The sequence below is a fragment of the Dendropsophus ebraccatus genome, chromosome 2, assembly GCF_027789765.1.
Source record: "Dendropsophus ebraccatus isolate aDenEbr1 chromosome 2, aDenEbr1.pat, whole genome shotgun sequence".
In the NCBI taxonomy this organism is placed as follows: Eukaryota; Metazoa; Chordata; class Amphibia; order Anura; family Hylidae; genus Dendropsophus; species Dendropsophus ebraccatus.
The window spans coordinates 21,527,189-21,548,496 of record NC_091455.1 but is presented as its reverse complement, the minus strand read 5'-3'; the positions used below and the strand labels follow the sequence as shown (position 1 = coordinate 21,548,496).

Here is a 21,308-nt window from a genome sequence, read left to right as displayed (position 1 = left end):
TCTGTAGGTGGCAGAAAAAAACAACCCTGTATATGCCGAAATTATATGTAATAGTTAAAGAGGGAAATTGCTACAACTGGAAAATAAAATGTAATGTAATTTGCTCGGGTTGAAAGGTGATTGAAATGTGATTTAAAAAATTTATTTTTAAATATTTTTGGCAGCCAACATCATCAACCTAGAGCCGACTCCTTATCCTTGGATAACACATTGTTTTTCAAATTCTCAATGACAAATTATGCCGCTAGTATTATACCCTACAAACTGGCACTCTTAGATGTTAGCATATATATAGAATATCAGCTGTCAATCCTTATGGTCATCTATGAAATCCTATGGCGAGCCACTTGTTGGGTACCACCAGTCTAAAATTACAACTGTTGGTCACCATGAATCTTAGAGGGGCTATCCCGGATTAGATAAACATGGCTGTCTATGTTCCAAAAATATATAGCCAAACAGGTTAGGTGTCTTATGGCAGATGGTTGCCTTCTTTGGAGATGCAATACCTCCCAAAACCAGCAGACAGGTGGGGCGATGTTGTTGAATGAAATAGACCATGTTTTCCTAATCTTGGCCAGCCCCTTTAACAGGAGGGTTGTTCTTCAGTGGCCTTCAAGGTTCTTTATTTAGCGTTAAAAGTCGAGTATAATTGACCCAATGAGGTCAACGCCCCATGGTGTGAAAAGTGAGTGGCTTTAACCCAATATATGCAAATTCTCAAAACAGCAGATTATATTTTACCTTCTCCGTCAACCAGCCCATATGTCGAATTTCTTGGCTCCCGGAGATCCCGTTTTTGCCTAGTTGATCCTTAATTTCTGTAACGGCCTTGGCAACTAGTTCCATCACTACCCCATGAATGGCGCTGAACCAGGTCTGGGCTGTTGCTGGATCTTTGCTTCTTAACACCACGGTGTGCTTGGCATCAGGTGAATGCAGCTCTAGATGTCTGCAAAACAAAAATCATCACGAGGGTGGTCAAATCTCTATCTGTCTCCGCAGAGTCTGAAGTCGGTCGTGCACATTAGATACATGTTTACCAAATACGCCTGATACTTGGGAAACCAGCTGACCATCTAGTCTAGTGTATAGGGGGGAATCCAGTCTTTTCCTTATTGCCAGAGAAGGATCAGTCATGTTGGATTTCAACTGCTCGATCCCAGGTAAGTCATCCTTGGGGGAGTCTGGGTATTCAGAACACATACATGCTTGAGGGGATTAGGAGGGATAGCTTTCGACAAAACAGGTGCTCGGCTGATAGCTACCCTATGTGTATGAACTCTTTCCTATGCGTCTTCTTAGAGGGTCCTCAGCATAGGGTACCACAGAGAGATAGTATACTTTACAGCAGATAGAGGGCCTATGACCTACCATTCATGTGTCTACCCATACTGTAATGGTGGACACCAATGTGTGAATCCTCATTGCCGTCACCCAGTGCTCCTGCCAATCAGCTATTTGGCAAAGCCATTGTTTCGGAATATACACAGTGAGTGGCTGGAAGCAGTTGATTTCCATGAGCCAAGTGTGCTATTCATTTCTATGGGCTAGGTCTGCTATTCATTTCTTTGGGCCAGGTCTGCTATTCATTTCTATGGGCCAGGTCTGCTATTCATTTCTATGGGCCAGGTCTGCTATTCATTTCTATGGGCCAGGTCTGCTATTCATTTCTTTGGGCCAGGTCTGCTATTCATTTCTATGGGCTAGGTCTGCTATTCATTTCTATGGGCCAGGTCTGCTATTCATTTCTATGGGCCAGGTCTGCTATTCATTTCTATGGGCCAGGTCTGCTATTCATTTCTATGGGCCAGGTCTGCTATTCATTTCTTTGGGCCAGGTCTGCTATTCATTTCTATGGGCTAGGTCTGCTATTCATTTCTATGGGCAAGGTCTGCTATTCATTTCTATGGGCTAGGTCTGCTATACATTTCCATGTACTAGGTGTGCCATTCATTTCTATAAGCTAGGTCTGCTGTTCATGTCTATGGGCTAGGTCTACTATTCATTCCCATGGGCTTGGTCTGCTATTCATTTCCATAGACTATATCTGCTATTCATTTCTATGGGTTAGGCCTGCTATTCATTTCCATGTACTAGGCCTGCTTTTGTAGCTCATCCTCATCCCAGTGAATGAAGCTAAACTGTAATACCAGACTTGATCCATGAACAAGAGAGGCAATGTTTCTATTTAAAAAACAAACAAACAACAACAACCTCTAAGCAGACAATCTGAATAATTATTCAAAGGAAGTTAGAAAGACACAACAAATCCCTGCAGTGTATTAGGATATGTATGTGGTTATTGCAGCTTCAAACCGAGAAGACGTCAACAACACGAATAAAAAAGAAAAAGATGAAAAGAAGATTCCAGCAGTAGTCAGAGTCCTGCCATGTTTCTGCGTCCGTGCCGCGGTCTAACCTCCTGTGCCAACCTCTCTATAAGTCATAGGATTTCCTTTGATTAAAAACATAAGAGATACAAACAATAATTACCAGCCAGACGGCATCAGAGCCGAGCCTATCCGCAGTCGGAGAAAACGTAACTAAAAATTTATATTAAACACGGAAAGTTTATAAAGTTCACCGTTTATTATCCGTATATCACCGCCTCCTGTTGAATAAACGACAGCTTATTAAGTTGTATAACTTTGTGCCAATGCTCTGCACGTGTATAGCCACAGTTGGGAAAATAAGTATTGGATTTGCTGACGATTTTGCAAGTTTTCCCAGTGACAAAGAATGGAGAGGTGGGTAATTTTTATTGTAGGTACACTGCACCTGCGAGAGGCAGAAGCTATAAAAACAAATCCAGAAAACCATTGATTTTGAAATAATTAATTTGCATTGTATTGCATAAAATATATATTTGATCACCCTACCAGTCAGTAAGTTTGTGATATGGTAGCAACTAGACCATGTAGGCCTAACCAGAAGCCTACTGGAGTCCTAGTATTTTTCCATGTAGAATGAATGGCCTTTTATGTGCACTGAGAACTCCTTCCTTATATTTAAAGTGCTAGTGCGGTGTAAAACTTTTTTTCACTAAATAACACACATTACAAAGTTATACAACATTGTCATGTGTGTTATTTAAGTGAATGGCCCCCTTCCCCATGTCTCCCCCCCCCCCACCATGGACGCGGAAGTGTGATACAGTATACTCACGGAACCACTGTCGACCCCGGCCGCCATCTTGGGACGATCACGTCATCTTCAGGAGGCCGGCCTGACTGCTCCAGCCCTCCCTTATGCTGGCCACCCTCCAGCGCGTCATCAGCTGTTCAGCCGCCATTGGCTGTGCATAACAGAGGACGTGAGTATACTGTATCACACTTCCGGATCCACGGTTAGGGGGGGGGGGGGGGACATGGGGAAGGGGCCATTCACTTAAATAACTCACATTACAATGTTGTGTAATTTTGTAATGTGTGTTATTTAGTGAAAAAATGTTTTACACCGCACTACCACTTTAAGATCGGTGTTCTCTCGGGGGTCGGATCCCCAGCTTATTATCACCTATCCTATACCTAGATAAGAATACCCCTTTGCCTGCTCTGACTTCCTCTCTGTAGAGAGACTATGCTGGGTAATGGCTCTTCTCTGTGTCTCTGTCCCTCTCTGACGAGGAGGCCTTAGCAGACAGTTTAGCTAGGGCTCCTTGCTCCTTGCACAAATTTAGGACAGGGCCTGCAAGGTGTCCTTGACTGAATTATTTAGCTGGGACACCTCACTCCATGTTATCCTAACTACTCTGACTTCCTCTCTGTAGAGAGACTATGCTGAGCTCTAAGGAGCTCTGAGGAGAGGTCTGCCAGAGCAGATAGTTCAGTAAGGGCTCCTCGCGCCATGATGTCCTGCTTTGCACTTCTTAATTACCTTTATATGTTTTATTCCAAAGACTATGGGGGAGATTTATCAGACATGGTGTAAAGTAAAACTGGCTCAGTTGCCCCTAGCAACCAGATTCCACTTTCCATTCCTCACAGACTCTTTGGAAAACGAAAGGTGGAATCTGATTGGTTGCTAGGGGCAACTGGGCCAGTTTCACTTTACACCATGTTTGATAACTCTCCCCCTATGTCTATTTAAATATTAAAAAAAAAAACACTCTGAGTATTATAAATCCTTGAATCAGGGGTGTAACTACAAGTGGCTGGGCCCCATAGCGAACGTTTTATTGCCCCCTCCCTCCAACTGATCACAAACCAGTCACCAGGTACAACACTTTGTTTTTTCTATTAACAGACCGGCGCTGGTACGTGGATGTCGGTGACACAGTTTTTTTTTTTTGAACCGTCACCCAGTTCCTGAACACAGGGCTGGTCAATTTCCCTCCCTCCAGTGTGACGATCTCCCTTACCCTCTGTGATGCGGCTCCATTGATTCTAATGGAGCCACACCACAGAAGTGAGTGGGTTTCGTCACACTGGGGGGGCGGCGGGCCTACCTCCAGTGATTTGTGACGGTGCTGGGGAATAGACCAGCCCAATGTGCGGGGACGGGGTGACGGTTCAAAAAAAGGACTGCGTCACCGGCATCCCCACACCAGCGCCGGTCTGTTAAAGGGGTTGTCCACTTCTTATTCATTATTACCTTATTGATTTATTTAGAAAGGGTCAATGCTTAGACCTATAGTGCCCTCAGGGATTTGGCTGTTGTTCCCCTTTAGGCAAGGTCCTCCGGCCACGCGTCTCTGCTCATTGCTCTCTCATCCTGCCTCTCTCCCGCTCTGTTGTGCTCAGTAGTACACATACCAGGATCCTTTGACACAGCAGGACAGGAGAGAACTGCGCAGGCGCCGAATGCTTAGAGCGCAGTGGATGCCGAGAAGCAGTAGATGGGCTGATGATCACATGCCCCTCCTGGGCTGAACTTCTGGAGGACGAAGGAGGAGCACAGCGGGGGCAGGCACTCTGTAATGCATGGCCGGAGGACCTTGCCTAAAGGGGAAGAACGGCCGAATCCCTAAAGGCACCATAGGTCTAAGTATTAACCCTTTCTAAATAAATCAGTAAGGTAATAATGTATAAGAGGTGGCCATTCCCTTTAATGTAAAAAACAAAAACAAAGTGCTGTATCTGGTGGTACATCCGCTTTATTATTTAACTGCAAGAGCACTTGTAGTTAAGGGACATTTGCAGAACCCAGAAGGGCCACTCAGCCACTGGGTGCTATAAATGATGACGGCTTAGAGGGCCCAGTGTATTGCAGGAGTGGGCCACCGGGGCCCCTGATGCGGCGGGCCCTGTAGCAGTCGCTATGGTGGTAGTCTCGCTGATGCCTTGATTGTTCCATGATTGCAGCACACCCAGCTTTCCTAGACTCCTTATACAGCCATTCATCACCTCCTCCCAGGACATCTTTAGCACTTCCCACAGTAAACAGACTTGAAGGACTGATTGATTTCTTCACATATGAAGCTTATGTCACCAGGTCTCTGCAATTATTCTCAATAAGCGGCCTATGCCATTCACTCATCACTGTGCCCGGCTACCAGGCTCCCTCTGAATTCCGCTGATAACATTTTCTCGGGTCACCATAGGATACAGATATGTATTAAGGCAATGAAGCTCGGCTTCTATTCCTGGAGCTCATCAGGAAGACTCGATTCCTCTCTGCAAGTGAATTTTCAATATAAAAGTCTGAGGTCGGGGCGGGCAGCCAGCGGTCAGTCCGGGCCTTTCTGGCTCGGCTTTAGGAAAATATTATAAAATGTTGCCATTGATTTCTATGAAGTTACAATGTATCAGAATTCTGTTCTCCGTCATTGCCTCCAATGAGTCCCTTAGCAACAAGGAAACACAAGCGAATGTCATTATTCACACTTGCTGGGTACGTAGGGCTGACATTTTTTTCTCATGTTTTACAAAGAGGTGAGACCATGTTATATGGCAAACTGCTGTTAAGAAGGTTATTGAGAGGGTCTCTGCTCTGTGGTGCAGAGGAAGGGGTAGGAAGCTGGCGGCATATGAACAACCGGAGGAGGTAGACATGTATAATGGGCTAGAGCAGTGTCCCAGATTTTGCAAAACTCCAAATCCCATCGAGGCCGAAAAACCTTTCGGTCAAAGAAAACATTGTCGGCCATACATATGAGATTTGGGCTCTGTCCACATCTCCAATGTGATTCCCATTTATGACACATGATGGATCCATAGCACAATAAACACCAGTCCATTGGGTTTCTCTAATGGTGCCTTTATACAGAGAGATTTATCTGACAGATTTTTGAAGCCAAAGCCAGGAATGGATTTGAAAAGAGGAGAAATCTCAGTCTTTTCATTATGACCTGTTCTCTGTTTATAGTCTGTTCATGGCTTTGGCTTTAAAAATCTGTCAGATAAATCTCTCTGTGTAAACACATACTAATGCTAAGTTTACACGAGGCGATTATTGGCCCGATCGTACGATTAACGATTTCGAAGTAACAATTTTTTTTTATAACGATCAGCGTTTAGATGGAACGATATATCGTACAGAAAATTCGTTTTGCGATCGGTTAAACCTATCTCACACATAGGTAAAATTAGTGAACGACTGTTTACACGAAACGATCGGCGAATTTTTTGCAAACGATGAACGACGATTTATGAACATGTTAAAAGATCAAAATGAATGATTTTTCGATCGTTCGCCGCGTTTACACGTACGATTATCGTTCGAATTCGATCGTTATCGCGAAAATTCGCCCGATAATCGTTTCGTGTAAACGTAGCATAAGACAGGGACGGGGAACCTGCTGCCCTCCAAAGGTTCCTCGTCCCTTCTCTAAGGGCCCTATTACACGGAATGATAATCGTCCGAATCGGCCCTATCCAGCTGATTGTCACTCCATGTGATATAGGTTTGGACCTATAATTCTCGGGCGCTGACAGCGCATTGCTACATGTAATATACATGCATACATTACCTATCCATGCTGCAGGGCTCCTATTGCGCACTGCTTCTCCCTGGGTCCCGCGCACTGCAGCTTCAGGGCGGCCTGTCTGAGCTGACAGGCCGCTCAACCAGTGATTGGCTTAGCGGCCTGTCAGCTGACACAGGCCACTCTGAAGCTGGAGCGCGCGGGACCCAGGGAGAAGCAGAGCGCAAGAGGAGCCCTGCAGCATGGATAGGTAATGTATAGAGTTTAAGGAAGGGCTGTAAGGACATGTTAAACGATTGTTAAACGATTATCGAGCCGCGTAATAGGCCTAGTAAACGATCAGTAGCAGATCAGCCCCTTGTCATACTACGCTAAGCTGTCTATGGTTTTGGAGACCAATGCTGCATGGATTCTTTGACACAGATGTCAACCAATTGCCAAACCCAACAATTTTGTCAATATCCCCCATCTAGAGCTGCCCAATCACAATAAATAACAATTCTGACACAGTTTTTCCTCCATGTACATAAACTAGTATCTGCCATGGAAACAAAGGATCAGGCACAATGAAATCCAACATGCCCAATCCTTCTGTCTTCGAATGTCTGCCACTGGCAGGGAGTCACAAGGCCCACTCAAATATAGGATTGTTTGCTGACACCAGTGGCAGAACTACCGCCATAGCGGCTGCTATGGGGCCTGCTGCATCAAGGGGCCCGATGCTGGATCCTGTAATGGACCAGGCCCCCCGAGCAGACCTGGCTCCCGCGCCCCCCCCTTTATGTTTTTTCTAGATCCGGTTTCTCCAATCCTCCATAATCTCCTACAACACCTCTTAAATGTAATGCTTGTCCCTTTCGGGGAAGATTATAATAACATTTCTCAGCGATATTTGGAGCCACAATGAATTCCCATTAGCCTTTCACAGTTCATACATCACTTAGACTCAGGACTAAACATTACTAAAGATGGAAACCTGCCGGAGCCCCAGGACTCCTGGACATTCCCGTTGTTGTACGGCTTTATAAACAGACTTTAAAGCTCATATGAGAGAGCCCTTAAGAAAATATTCACTTGATATCAGCCATTAAGATTTCACGAGATGAATGTACTTAGAGCAGAGTAAGCATTGTGGGTAAATAGTAGCGGGGTGGGGGAGGCTTTAGATTTATCAGAAACAATTCATTATGAGATTAGATTAATAACTTTTTATTATCCATGAAACTTTTTCTATGTCCAAAGTAGAGCAGCCATATACGCTATCTGGCCATCAAGGAAGTGGTGTATTCTTTCCAGTCTGACACAATGCTCTCTGCTGCCACCTCTGTCCATGTCAGGAACTGTCCAAAGCAGCAGCAAATCCTCATAGAAAACCTCTCCTGCTCTGGACAGTTCCTGACATGGACAGAGGTGGCAGCAGAGAGCACTGTGTCAGGCTGGAAAGAATACACCACTTCCTGTAGGACATACAGCAGCTGATAAGTACTGGAAGACAGGATAGTTTTAATTATGAGTAAATTACAAATCTGTATAATTTTCTGACACCAGATATATAATGCAAAAAAAGATATTGATGTATAAAACATACTGCGTATACCAAAACAGTAGAATGAGCTATATTGTATCATCATGACTGTACAGGAACATGCTTTTATTCTCTACTATAGTACAAAATGGAAAATGTGAAATTCATTTTTCCTCTAAATGGAAAAAAAAAAGAAAAAGAAAGATAAAAAAAATTTTGGAGTGGCAATTTTGTGCAGATGTTTTCCACTCTCACTAGGAAAATGTTCCCGAGGCGTACGTATAAACAATGCGGAGCATGGCTTTAGGGAAATCACAGCCACTAGAAGGAATTCTCTGACTATCATCTTCCAAAAACATCTCCAAAAATTACAACTTTAATTATGATCTATGACCTGATCTACATATTCATCCTGATCCTTAAACGGGTACTCCGGCCCAGGGGGTATTTTTGAGCTATGGCCCGGGGAGGGGGTGGTTATAGATGGCGGCGGCACTTACCTCCCCGGTTCCAGCGCCGGGTCCCGGATCGCACCGCCCCGTACACCCGTCCCGCGGCCGCTTCCTGGTGTGAGCTGCGGCATGAGACGTGATGTCTCAAGGCAGCTCAGCCATTCAGCGGCCGTAGCAGAGTCCCGCCTTGGCCGCTAAATGGCTGAGCTGCCTTCAGACGTCACGTCTCATGCCGCAGCTCACACCAAGAAGCGGCTGCAGGACGGGTGTATGGGGCGGCGCGATTCGGGACCCAGCGCTGGAATCGTGGAGGTATGTGACCGCCGCCATCTATAACCACCCCCTCCCTGGCCATAGCTCAAAAATACCCCCGGGCCAGAGTACCCCTTTAAGAAGAGTACAGAAAAACACTGCATGTCATTCACTCTATACTGTACTGTATCACTGTAATCAATCTTAAAGGGGTACTCCGGTGAAAAAGTTATCCTTTCAAATTAACTGGTGTCAGAAAGTTATACAGGTGTACAGTATTCAGCAGTCTGACACAGTGCTTTCTGCTGCCATCTCTGTCCCTGTCAGGAACTGGCCAGAGCGGGAGAGGTTTTCTATGGGAATTTGCTACTGCCGTGGACAGTTCCTATCACAGAAAGAGGTGGCAGCAGAGAACACTGTACAAATAGTCAACCAAATAGTAAAATCCATAGATCCTGGCTGTGTCAGGAACTGCAGGGGAGCTCAATCCCTGATTCTAGTGCGATGCCCTGGCCCCTGGGGGCCACTTCCGCAGTGCTGGTGTTATGAGCGGGCAATAACCGGGGCAGCTGCAGGGGTTATACTTGTCACGGTATAGGCCTGAGGGCGGCACAGCTGTAGGGCCGGTCTGTGAAATCGGCCGGTCTGCGGGTGATGATGGGCATGCGATTCTTCGCTGCACCTAGTCAGGGCACCAGTTAGTGGACACCAATGCCAGGGTTCAGTAACAGCGGTTTTATTATAGATGAGGTAACTAGTAGCAACAGTTCTGTCCGGATGCAACCGGGTATATAGCAGGCTTTGACAAATAAAGCAGGAGTGGTGCTGCATAGGCTGTGAGAATACGTGCCGGATGATGGGAGTAGGAGTATGAGAGAAATAGCGTTGCTGGGTGGATTAGCTTGAGAATAATACTTGCTGTGAATCTTTGCAGCGATGAGGAGAGATAACGGAATGACACCCAGATGAGAGAAGACTCCGGACACTTGAGCAGGCAGATACAGCCGAAGACTTGAATACAGCAGAGCACCTGATCCACACTTCTAGTGGTGAAGTGGGAGCTGCAGAGAAGAAGCCCAACTCCTCTGAGGCAGGAGAGGGACGACACACATCCTCCTTGCTTGGAAGCAGGGGGAAGACTCACTTGTTAGGAGGAAGTGGGAGGTCACATGGTTGCTCCTGGCCAGAGCTAGTCGGCCATTGGAGGAACCATGGTTACAGGGCACTGGCACGGTCACGTGATCAACAGCCTTGCATACCACTGTACACTGTAATAATACACAGGAATACATGAGAATACACATGAGAATGCACATTACCAGAGAATACTAGGGGAAAACCAGCAGCAGTTGCAGTGCAAACCCTTACCAGAACAGGCATTGACACAGCAAGAGAAATGGCCATAATAGGAGTAGTAGTCTGCATGTTCTGGGACACTGCATACCTCCCTAGCAAATTTGAGCCGACCTCTGCGAATCTAGAAGGCAGCAAACATGAATAGACTGGACAATCAAACAACAGGAATGAATGATGAGATTGAGTGTGATGAGGTGTGTGTTTCCCACGCCCAAGGCACAGGTGTGAAGAGAGAGAGAATGAGAAACCCTAGTGGCAGGACTTCACCTAGGGGTGCCTAACGTACTCTGGCGACCAGGTAGCTAGTGCGTGAACCATCTGACGTGTAAGCCAGGACAACTTAACTGCTGGCGGGTGACCCTCAATATTCCAGCCAGTTAGACAGTAGGTTTTCTGTTAAATGTGTTACCCTACTGGAGGAGAACATGAAGACCTGTGTACTACCTTGGCGTGTCTGAATAGTGTCTTGGATACCTGGAAGAGAAAAGAACAAAATAATAAAAGCAAACATACATGGGGAGCTCCCTTTCATACCACTCAATCACACACACAAGCACTCTACAGGCCAAACACACGAAAAGGTATCCAAGGTGCAATATGTATGGACAAGTGTGAAGGTTAGGTATGACTATGTGTGATAACTACTGTGTTGGGACAAGACAGAGGCGAACAAATACTGGAAACAACAAGGAAGGGAAACACAAAAGACAACAAATACTGCGAGGTCTTGAGGAGAACTGGCTCATATGAATCTGAATGAAATTCTGAGAAAAATCTGAATGAAAATCTGAGGAAAATCTGCATACGAACTGGCTCAACTAAATCTTTCCAGCTATAGATATGATAATAATACACAATACTGAGACTGGATGAGAAAATACACTCCTACATAAACTGGACTTTCTCTGAGGTATATGTAAACTGACTTCTCTTACTCAGAGGAGGAGCTATCTGACTTAGACACTGGAAAATATACTGTTTTACAAAAGAGGCGCTCTACTCTGAGGCAATCTATGTAACCTTTTGCTTACTCAGAGGAGAAAATACAAAGACTTCGATAACACTGGAATGCAATAGTAGAAAAAGTACAATAATGAAATAAGTGCAATAATACCCTGTGTGGAACACACAATCACAGGAAAGTGCATTAGGAAGGAATGGGTTAAGTGTCTCTGTTAGGTAGAGTCTCTTTTAGGCAATTAGAACATCGTCCATGTAAAAGGCTCTGGGACAGGCACTAGAGAACCTTTTGTTATGGTAAGTGTCCATCAGCTCATGGCTGGTTAGTACAGGGAACTTGGTCAGGAGGACCAGGCACGAACCTTGAACGTTGCAGGAACTGGAACAAAACAGTTAGACAACAAAACAGTTTAAGGGCTCTGGTCTCTGTAAGGATACTTAGCAGAAATGTTCTGGAGGACCCTGAGGCTTCTTCTTTTTCTTCTTCCACGGATAGCGATAGCGTGAAGGGCCTGGAGCAGAAGCATCACTGGATGCCGTAGTGACTACAATGCTGGGCGTCACCATGGTGATAGGAGAGATGATGGGGGCCACATGATAGGTGACGGTCGTGGTAGAAGAGGCAGCCTTAGCCACAGCAGTGGGGGCAGTAGAGGGGACTGCGGTAGTAGACGGGCCCGCTGTAGTGGAAGCTGCAGGAGTAGCGCTAGGTATAGCAGTGGCAGCTGTAGTGGCAGGCGACAGGGCAGCGAGGGCCTGCTGAATGTCCTCGATCAGCTGCATAATCTTAGGCCCCGGCCCGAGCATCCATTGCGGCAGGGGCGGCGAATCACGCCCTGGAGGTTGCCACAGACCCGGGAATATGAAGGCCTTAGCAGAGTTCTCCCCTTCAGGGCCAGAGACTGAGGACAATAGAGTCGGTCCACTTACAATCTGTTCGCTGTCCAGTGATGAGGACCCTCCGGTACAAGAAGCGAGGTCAGCGGTGCTGGAGTGACCGGGTCCCGGAGAAATGCTGGTCTCAGGTATGGGCCCCTCATTCTGATCAGCAGAGGCCGGGATGAAGGCCCGGCGAAGACTTCCGTCGTCCGACGGGGCAGCGTCCCAGCTGGTGTCGCTGTAGGATGGGAGCGATGCTAGCAGGCAGGCAGGATTGCTCTCCGGCAGCTCCGGCATCACTGGTGCTGCTGCTGCAGGCAAACGTTTCTCGGGGGCCGCCATCTTGTCACGCTCTGGCCGGAACTTGTAGCAGGAAGGGGAGAAGCGCCAGGCTGGACGATCAGGTTCCAGAATCTGCCCAGCAACAGTGACGTCATCCTGCCCAGGCAGCCAATCAGGAGCAGCCAATGTAAAGTCTATGGTGCCGGACGAATCCCGCACTTTGGCAGCATGGCTGTTAACCCCCTCCTCTCCGGGGTATGGCGCAGCCAGAAATTGAAGAAGACGGCGGCCATCTTGCGTACTGTTTAGGGCCCGAAATACTTCAATCAACCCCATAGCAATCAGCAAAGTCTCTAGGGGGTTTCAGTACAGTTCTGGGGGCACTGACAGTTGGCACAACACAGTCTGTATCCTGTTCGTGACGCCAAAAATGCGATGCCCTGGCCCCTGGGGGCCACTTCCGCAGTGCTGGTGTTATGAGCAGGCAATAACCGGGGCAGCTCCAGGGGTTATACTTGTCACGGTATAGGCCTAAGGGCGGCACAGCTGTAGGGCCAGTCTGTGGAATCTGCGGGTGATGATGGGCATGCGATTCTTCGCTGCACTTAGTCAGGGCACCAGTTAGTGGACACCAATGCCAGGGTTCAGTAACAGCGGTTTTATTATAGATGAGGTAACTAGTATCAACAGTTCTGTCCGGATGCAACCAGGTATATAGCAGGCTTTGACAAATAAAGCAGGAGTGGTGCTGCATAGGCTGGGAGAACACGTGCCGGATGATGGGAGTAGGAGTATGAGAGAAATAGCGTTGCTGGGTGGATTAGCTTGAGAATAATACTTGCTGTGAATCCTTGCAGCGATGAGGAGAGATAACGGAATGACACCCAGATGAGAGAGAAGAATCCGGACACTTGAGCAGGCAGATACAGCCGAAGACTTGAATATAGCAGAGCACCTGATCCACACTTCTAGTGGTGAAGTGGGAGCTGCAGAGAAGAAGCCCAACTCCTCTGAGGCAGAAGAGGGACGACACACATCCTCCTTGCTTGGAAGCAGGGGGAAGACTCACTTGTTAGGAGGAAGTGGGAGGTCACATGGTTGCCCCTGGCCAGAGCTAGTCGGCCATTGGAGGAACCATGGTTACAGGGCACTGGCACGGTCACGTGATCAACAGCCTTGCATACCACTGTACACTGTAATAATACACAGGAATACATGAGAATACACATGAGAATGCACATTACCAGAGAATACTAGGGGAAAACCAGCAGCAGTTGCAGTGCAAACACTTACCAGAACAGGCATTGACACAGCAAGAGAAATGGCCATAATAGGAGTAGTAGTCTGCATGTTCTGGGACACTGCACTAGCTTGAGCAGCCCTGCAGTTCCCAACACAACCACTAGTGACAGCAGAGAGGCGTCATCACCGCATAGGCCCCGCCCCCTCAGCAGCCATTGGAAGGGCCAGCCTAAAGCTCTACGCCCCACCCCCCTAGATTGTCCCACACCAATGGCCACTGAGGGGGCGGAGCCTATGCGGTGATGACGTCACGGATGGGGCGGGGCAAAGTGGCACTAGGGATGAAGCGATGTGACACAAAGGCTGCGAGGCCCCGCCCACATATACCAATCCACAGGTGCTAAAAAGAACTTTTTACCAGAACAAACACCATGAGGTGTGATATAAAATTAGTAATGAAAGCTGTAACATTTACCCTTTACACCTGTGGAGAGCAGTCAAAATGCAAATAGGGGGTGACAGTGTCACTTTAAGACTTTTCCAGCTCACAATTTTGTGCCCCTAGTGGACAAACAGAAAGGATGTCATCTCCAGCCATTTGATACTTCATTAGCTTGTGTATACACAATACCCCATTGTTGATAGGTGACACCAGTAAAGAGCAGTGTGAGGTCACCGGTGGTGGGACGCCCTCTATGTAGGACACAGATTTATTGTAAACAGGTGGTGGACACGTGACCCTATCTAATGTACCGACACATAGGGACAGCGCGTGACACTGACCCCTATTGATCAGATACTCAACTATTTTGTGGAACGGACAAAATCAAAATTTTTTCTTGTTTTGGTTTATTTGTTTTTGCTTCTTTTTATTCTTCCTTGTTGTTCTTGCACAGTTCCCCCCAGCGGCCCCATCACACTTCATAGCGGCACCATATCATTACCTCTTGTCTATAGAGAGAGGTCTCACACCTTTCCCTAGGAAGCCAATATATCGCGTCTTATCGCTGACGGTGGGGGGGCACTCGCAGCTCGCTCTCCTTAGGTGTCTGAAGCGTGAACACGGACACATCAGGTCGTCTCCGCATCAGTAGTGATTATTTTGTTTTTCTCAAACCTTCTTAGCAAAAATATATGGAATGACTCCTACCAAATGCATCTTCCTGTCTACAGGGGGGGAGCACCACAGGTCCAGCAAGGGTTAATGACCTTAAAGTGTTAGCGTCAAATAAATTAAGTCTGTTAATCTGGTCTCACTCCTGAGACCCATCGTGATCCCAAGATAACTGGGGGAAGTGCGCTGTCAATCAAACACAACTTATTGGCTCCATTATCATAGTTGGCGACATTTGAAAAATCTTTCGGGGGACACCTTGGTTTGGACAACTAGGGGTGTGGCTTATTGTGGGTGTGGTTTGTTGGGTGTGTGGCCTATTGTGAGTTTTGTTTGTGGGGGTGTGGCTTGTCACCAGTGTTTTTTTTTCCAGAAATTTCCCTATATTATTCTCATTGTATGGAACTTAGTTAGGACAATGCAGAGCGAGCATGTTACACACTCCAGTATCAGGCCTCCAGCATATTACACACCCCCAGTATCAGGCCTCCAGCATATTACACACCCCCAGTATCAGGCCTCCAGCATATTACACCCCCCCAGTATCAGGCCTCCAGCATATTACAGACCCCAGTATCAGGCCTCCAGCATATTACAGACCCCAGTATCAGGCCTCCAGTATATCACAGACCCCAGTATCAGGCCTCCAGCATAATACAGACCATAGTATTAGACGCCCAGTATCAGGCCTCCAGCATATTATAGACCCCAGTATAAGATCCCCAGTATATTACAGACTCCAGTATCATGCCTCCAGCATATTACACACCCCTGTATCAGACCTCCAGCATATTACACATCCCTGTATCAGACCCCCATCATATTACACACCGCTGTATCAGGCCTCCAGCATATTAGAAACCTCTGTATCAGGCCTCCAGCATATTATACACCCCAGTATCAGGCCTCCAGCATATTACAGACTCCAGTATCAGGCCTCTTACATATTACAGACCCCAGTATCGGACCTCCAGTATATTACACACCCCAATATCAGATCCCCAGTATATTACAGATCCCAGTATCAGGCCTCCAGCATATTACAGACCCCAGTATCAGGCCCCCAGCATATTACACACCCTAGTGCCAGACCCCCTGTATATTACATACCCAGTATCAGGTCCCGAACATATTACAGAACCCAGTATTAGACCCCCAGGATATCACAGAGGCCCCATTATTTGGCCCCCAGCATATTGCAGACCCAAGTATTATACCACCAGGATATTACAGACCCGATTTTCAGGCCCCCATCCTGTCGGTCTCAATGTGATCTATAACTTTTGACACGTCTGACAACATATGAAAAGTCAATTTATGTGACAATTACTCGTCAACCCGTCTTCCTAGATTTTTTTTATATTGTCACATTCCTTCACATTTTTATTTTCTTCTTGACGTAGATGAACAAGGTTTTTTTTGTATGATTTTGAGATTTTTTTTTTGGAGGTGGAATAATAATAATAAAAAAATAGATTTGTACGGTAAAAATAATATCATATTATTTTAGTCAGTACGGTTACTCCAAACCAAGTTTATATAACTTTTTTAAGTGTCATTATCATTTCAAAATACTTTTGACATGGCACAGAGACATAAAAAAACAAACAAAAAAAACCCAGAAAGTGCAACAGCAACCTACAGGTGCAAGTGCTTACCATATATATTCCCCCCTCTGGTGGGAATATATACGGTAGTCACTTGCACCTGTATGTTGCTGTTGTACTTTCAGTTTTGTTTTTTTTTGTCTGTACTTAAGCCACATGTAGCATGCAACCTGCAGTGTAAGGCTATGTGCACACTGAGGAAAAGGCGAGGAATTCAGCTTGAAATTCAGCTTCAAATTCAGCTTCAAATTCCTCCTGTAAAATATGTACAGAGCAAAGTCCCATCGTGTTCAATGGGTTTTCTGCTCTGTTGTTCACACTGCAGAATTTTCGAGCAGAATTTTCTGCTGTAGATCTGCTAGAGGAATCCTATAGAAGTCAATGGGGAGCTTAAATTCTGCTTGAATTCTGCCTGAAAACTTTCTGCTTCAATTCCTCGAGAATTGCTCAGTGTGCACATAGCCTAAAGAGAGGCATAGAGGTGTGGCCAATTTTTTTTTTTTTCCTAGCATAGAGACATGTCAAAAGTTTTGAGAAAGTTTTGAAAGTTTTGAGTTCTGAGAGCAGCACAGTCCTCTCCCCGCTTTTTTGTCAGTGAAAGAGTTGGGCTTCACAGACGTGACAAAGAGCCAGGAGAGGAACATTCTGAACGCAGTTTTCTCCCGGTTCGTTCTCATAATCGGAACAGGTCTGAACACTTATAAAACATCAAAAGTTTTTTTAAACAGGTACACAAGTTTTAATAGTTTGGCGCGATACAAAAAAATTCTAAAAAAAAATAAACTTTTCCCCACAGGTCAGACTCCCACTCACCTCTAGTATAAAAATGTGGAAGCAAAGTTGTTATGAACCTGTCAGCGCTAAAGGATAACTTCCCTAATTTCCCTTTGGCACCGGTGGGGTTAAACAGATTGAAGTCTACCCCCCCCCCCCCCCCTTAGTCACCGGGGCTATTTATGGCAACCTGGATTTCCTTAAATGATCTGCAAATACACAATGGCTGTTCTGTTGACTGACAGAAAGGTCAGCGCTCCTCCTCATGTGTAACATCTGGGCTGCAGCTGCATCTCAGGGGACGTTGGATGATCATGGATTTCACAGCTGTTTCTACCCGGACTCCCTAGTGCTGAAAATAGGAAGACGTCTATGTACAAAGCGGCTGCTGTTTCCTGTTCTGACTTCTCTGAAGTTTCATAGAGAAGACACAGTCTGGGTCCGGCTTCACATGCTTTTCTATGTATATGCTGGGTCACTGCTGTGCAGAAGGGATCTGCCGCAGATTTAAAAGGCACCTGTCAGTAGACAACTTGTTATATATCATCTGCTTTATATAAAGAGTGTTATATCCTACAGAAAAATAGAGATTCTAGGAGAGTCCCTACTAGATAACCTTTAGGCTATGTTCACAAAATGTGTTGAAGCCAATGCAAACAACGAGCGTTGTTTGCTACGTCCGTCGAAATAATGATCAATTATTTCCAGGCGTTGCCCATAGACTTCCATGCAAGTTTCACTTAAAACAATGGCCGTTGGTTTGAGTGCCAAATAACGGACGTTGTTTATACATTGTGTGAACATAGCCTAAGAGCGATTTGCAATGTACAGAAGTGTAGGGGTCCGTGCACACAGCAAACCACATACGTTGGCCCTGTTAATAGCCAAATTTGTCCATGTTTTGCATATGACTAGAGAGGAGCGCGACTGGAGCATGCTGGAGTCTGATGGTTCGGCATTTGATTACTGGTGGCTGAAGAAGTTGGATGCAGCCCTAGGGAGACCAAGAAAACATGGACAAAGCCATAGGCCATAGGCTGTATCCAACTTCTATAGCCATCAGTATTAAATTGTCATGCCGAACCATCAAACTCGAGCATGCTCCAGTCGAGCTCATCTCTACATATGAAGTTTCCATGAGACACTAAATTCTCTTTCTATAAATTCTCCCTCTATAAGCGCTGTCCCCAGTGGAGAGTGTCCATATACTATTGCATGTGATGGAACATGCAGCAGCTGGAGGTACAGCATGGGAGCATTCAACCTGGATCCAAGATACAATGTTGAGCGGAGAAGACAAACTGTTTGGGTTCAGCAACATTTTCCGTTCGGTATTTGACTCCTGGAGTCTGGAGAAGTTGGATGCCAGGAAAACATAGATACAGCCTTTGGTCTATGACCGTATCCATGTTTTCCAGGACTCCCTAGGGCTGCATCCAACTTGTCCAGACTCCGGGAGACAAATGCGACCGTTCGGGTTTGGAGAATGTTCGGCTCTCCGCTCAACACTACTGAGGAGCAATAAGCCGTAAACAACTCTTTCATTGTCCACGTTGACCACACTATGGCGGCATGTTCTGTAATATAAGAGGATGCATTGTAATCGTACACATAGAAGTAAGGAACGTTGGGTCAACACACTAAGAGAACAATGGTATCAATAGAAGACGGCCATGCTTTTGGTTCCTGCAAACTAACAGTACAAGCTTGGGACTGAATGTAGTCGCTATAAGACAGGGATGGGCAACCTGCGGCCCCCAACCCCTTGCCAAACTACACTTTGTATCGTGCCTTTGTATCGTCCCATCATGCTTGGACATCCAAAACCAAATCATTGGGAGAGATTTATCAAACTGGTGTAAAGTAGAATTGTCTTAGTTGCCCCTAGCAACCAATCAGATTCCTCTTTTCTTTCCTCACAGATTCTTTTAAAAAAAATTAAAAGTGAAATCTGATTGGTTGCTAGGGGCAACTAAGACAATTCTACTTTACACCAGTTTGATAAATCTCCCCCAATGATTTGGTTTTGGATGTCCAAGCATGATGGGAATTGTAGATTTGCAACAGCTGGTGGGCCGCATATTACCCACCTCTGCTATAAGACCGTGTTTGGTCCATTGAACTCAATTGGGAACATTTATCAATGTTGCGCCTCCAGCGTACACCAGAAATTGCACAGATTCCCCCCTTTTCCCTAGCGTATGCCAGCTGTAACCCCCGCTCACCTGATGGGCGGTCTGATTTACTATGATTTACACCAGTTTAGGGGCAGGTGTAGATCCCTGTGCCCGCCATGAGGCATGTGCAGGTCAGGCCGGATTCACTAAGGGCCCTATTACACGGGACAATTATCGTACAAAAAATCTATCGTTCGAATTTGAACGATAATCGTTTGGTGTAATTGCAGGCAACGATCGAAAAATCGTTCGTAGGTCGTTGATCGTTGATTTAGAGCTGAACCTAAAATTATCGTTAATTGTTCGATAATCGTTCGCTGTAATTCCACATTCGTTCGCTGTAGTTCCGCATTTGTTCACTAATTGTTCAGTGTAATTGCGCATTGTTCATTGTTTTGCTGGGATCAGAAGTAGTAAACGATCACAGAAACGATCGCAATAACGATCATAGTAACGATCGTATCTAATGACCATCGTTCTGTGTAATATGGTGAACGATTTCAGGTTAACGATAAACAATCTCGTTTGCGGTCGTTAATCATTAAAATCGCTCAGTGTAATAGGACCCTAAGAGTCATGCGCCTTTTAGTGAATCCTGTGGGGAAATTGCGGGCAGGAACTAATTTAAAGGGAACCTGTCACCTGAGAACAGAGGGAAGAGCCCGCCCGACCCCCGGTGGAGCCCCGGATACTTACCTCATCCTGCAAGTCCTGCTCCAAAAGCCGACCCCTCCGCAAAGAAAACGCTGCCCGACAGTCTGCGCACGCAATATGTAAATGAGAAGATGAGTCCAACGTTCACAGGAAATCACTGGAGCAGTGATTTCCTATGGAAGTCGGTGATCTGCAATTTCTACAAAGGAGCCCAGACCCGACTTATTTCACGTCTTCACCTCACTTCTTAAAACGTTAACTAGTTACATAAAAAGATCTTTATTAAATCCAAGAGAAACAATTACTTCTTAATGACTAAAAAAAAAAATGAAAAACTGACAATTATGGGATGTAAAACTGAGATAAAAAAAAGATCAAAAATGTAATTTTCCTTGAGCTTCTGGGCCCAGTAACAATTTTCCTGAAGTGATTTATGTTCCTTCTCAATACTCGGATTAAAATTAAACCTGAGAAAGAATGCTCAGTGTATGTGAATGGCGGCGGACGGCCTAGGCGGGACAGGGGACTCTTTTATTAAAAAACAGTATTGGCGACATAGAGGGAAGAGAACATTTGAGCGATGTTAATCTAACTCCCGCTGCTTCCTCTCCGGAGCCGCTGCGAGTATGAAGTAGGTCAAGGTAATTACTAATGCAGCAATGTTTACCTCTGCTTTATAATAAAAGTGTCATATGCCAAGGACTGGAGGCCAGAACAGTCCCTGAAAGGTAAGGTAATGGGTACTGTGGCACCCGAGCCGCTCCTGCCTGCCAGGATGGATTCTAAGGACTTTGCCCTGCAAAGGAATTTTTTAAATCTTGTATATTACGGGAATGGGAGGGCTGGATATCTACATGGTGAACCCCATACAGAACTAGTATTGAGGTGTAGGAGATCTTGATGCCCCATGATTATTCTTAGGATAGTTGGGATTATATATATGTGTGACCATGAATTAGAGGTACTGATCATACTAGCCTTAAAGGAGCACTCCAGTTTTTGTTTTTGTTTTTAAATCAACTGGTGTCAGAAAATGATCTACATTGGTAACTTCTATATAAAAATCTCAAGTCATCCAGTACTTATCAGCTGCTGTATATTCTGCTGGAAGTGGTGTATTCTTCCCAGTCTGACACAGTGCTCTCTGCTGCCACCTCTGTCCATGT

The 21,308-nt window shown here is 45.8% G+C and overlaps 1 protein-coding gene across 1 annotated transcript in view; it reads right to left on the bottom strand.

The window, feature by feature from the left end:
• The window catches only part of SNTB1 (syntrophin beta 1), a 117,661-nt gene that overhangs the window by 35,249 nt on the left and 61,104 nt on the right, over positions 1 to 21,308 (bottom strand). The window contains exon 3 of the mRNA XM_069957146.1: positions 745 to 952. Coding sequence (XP_069813247.1) covers positions 745 to 952 — 208 coding nt within the window. The remainder of the gene's footprint in view (positions 1 to 744; positions 953 to 21,308) is intronic.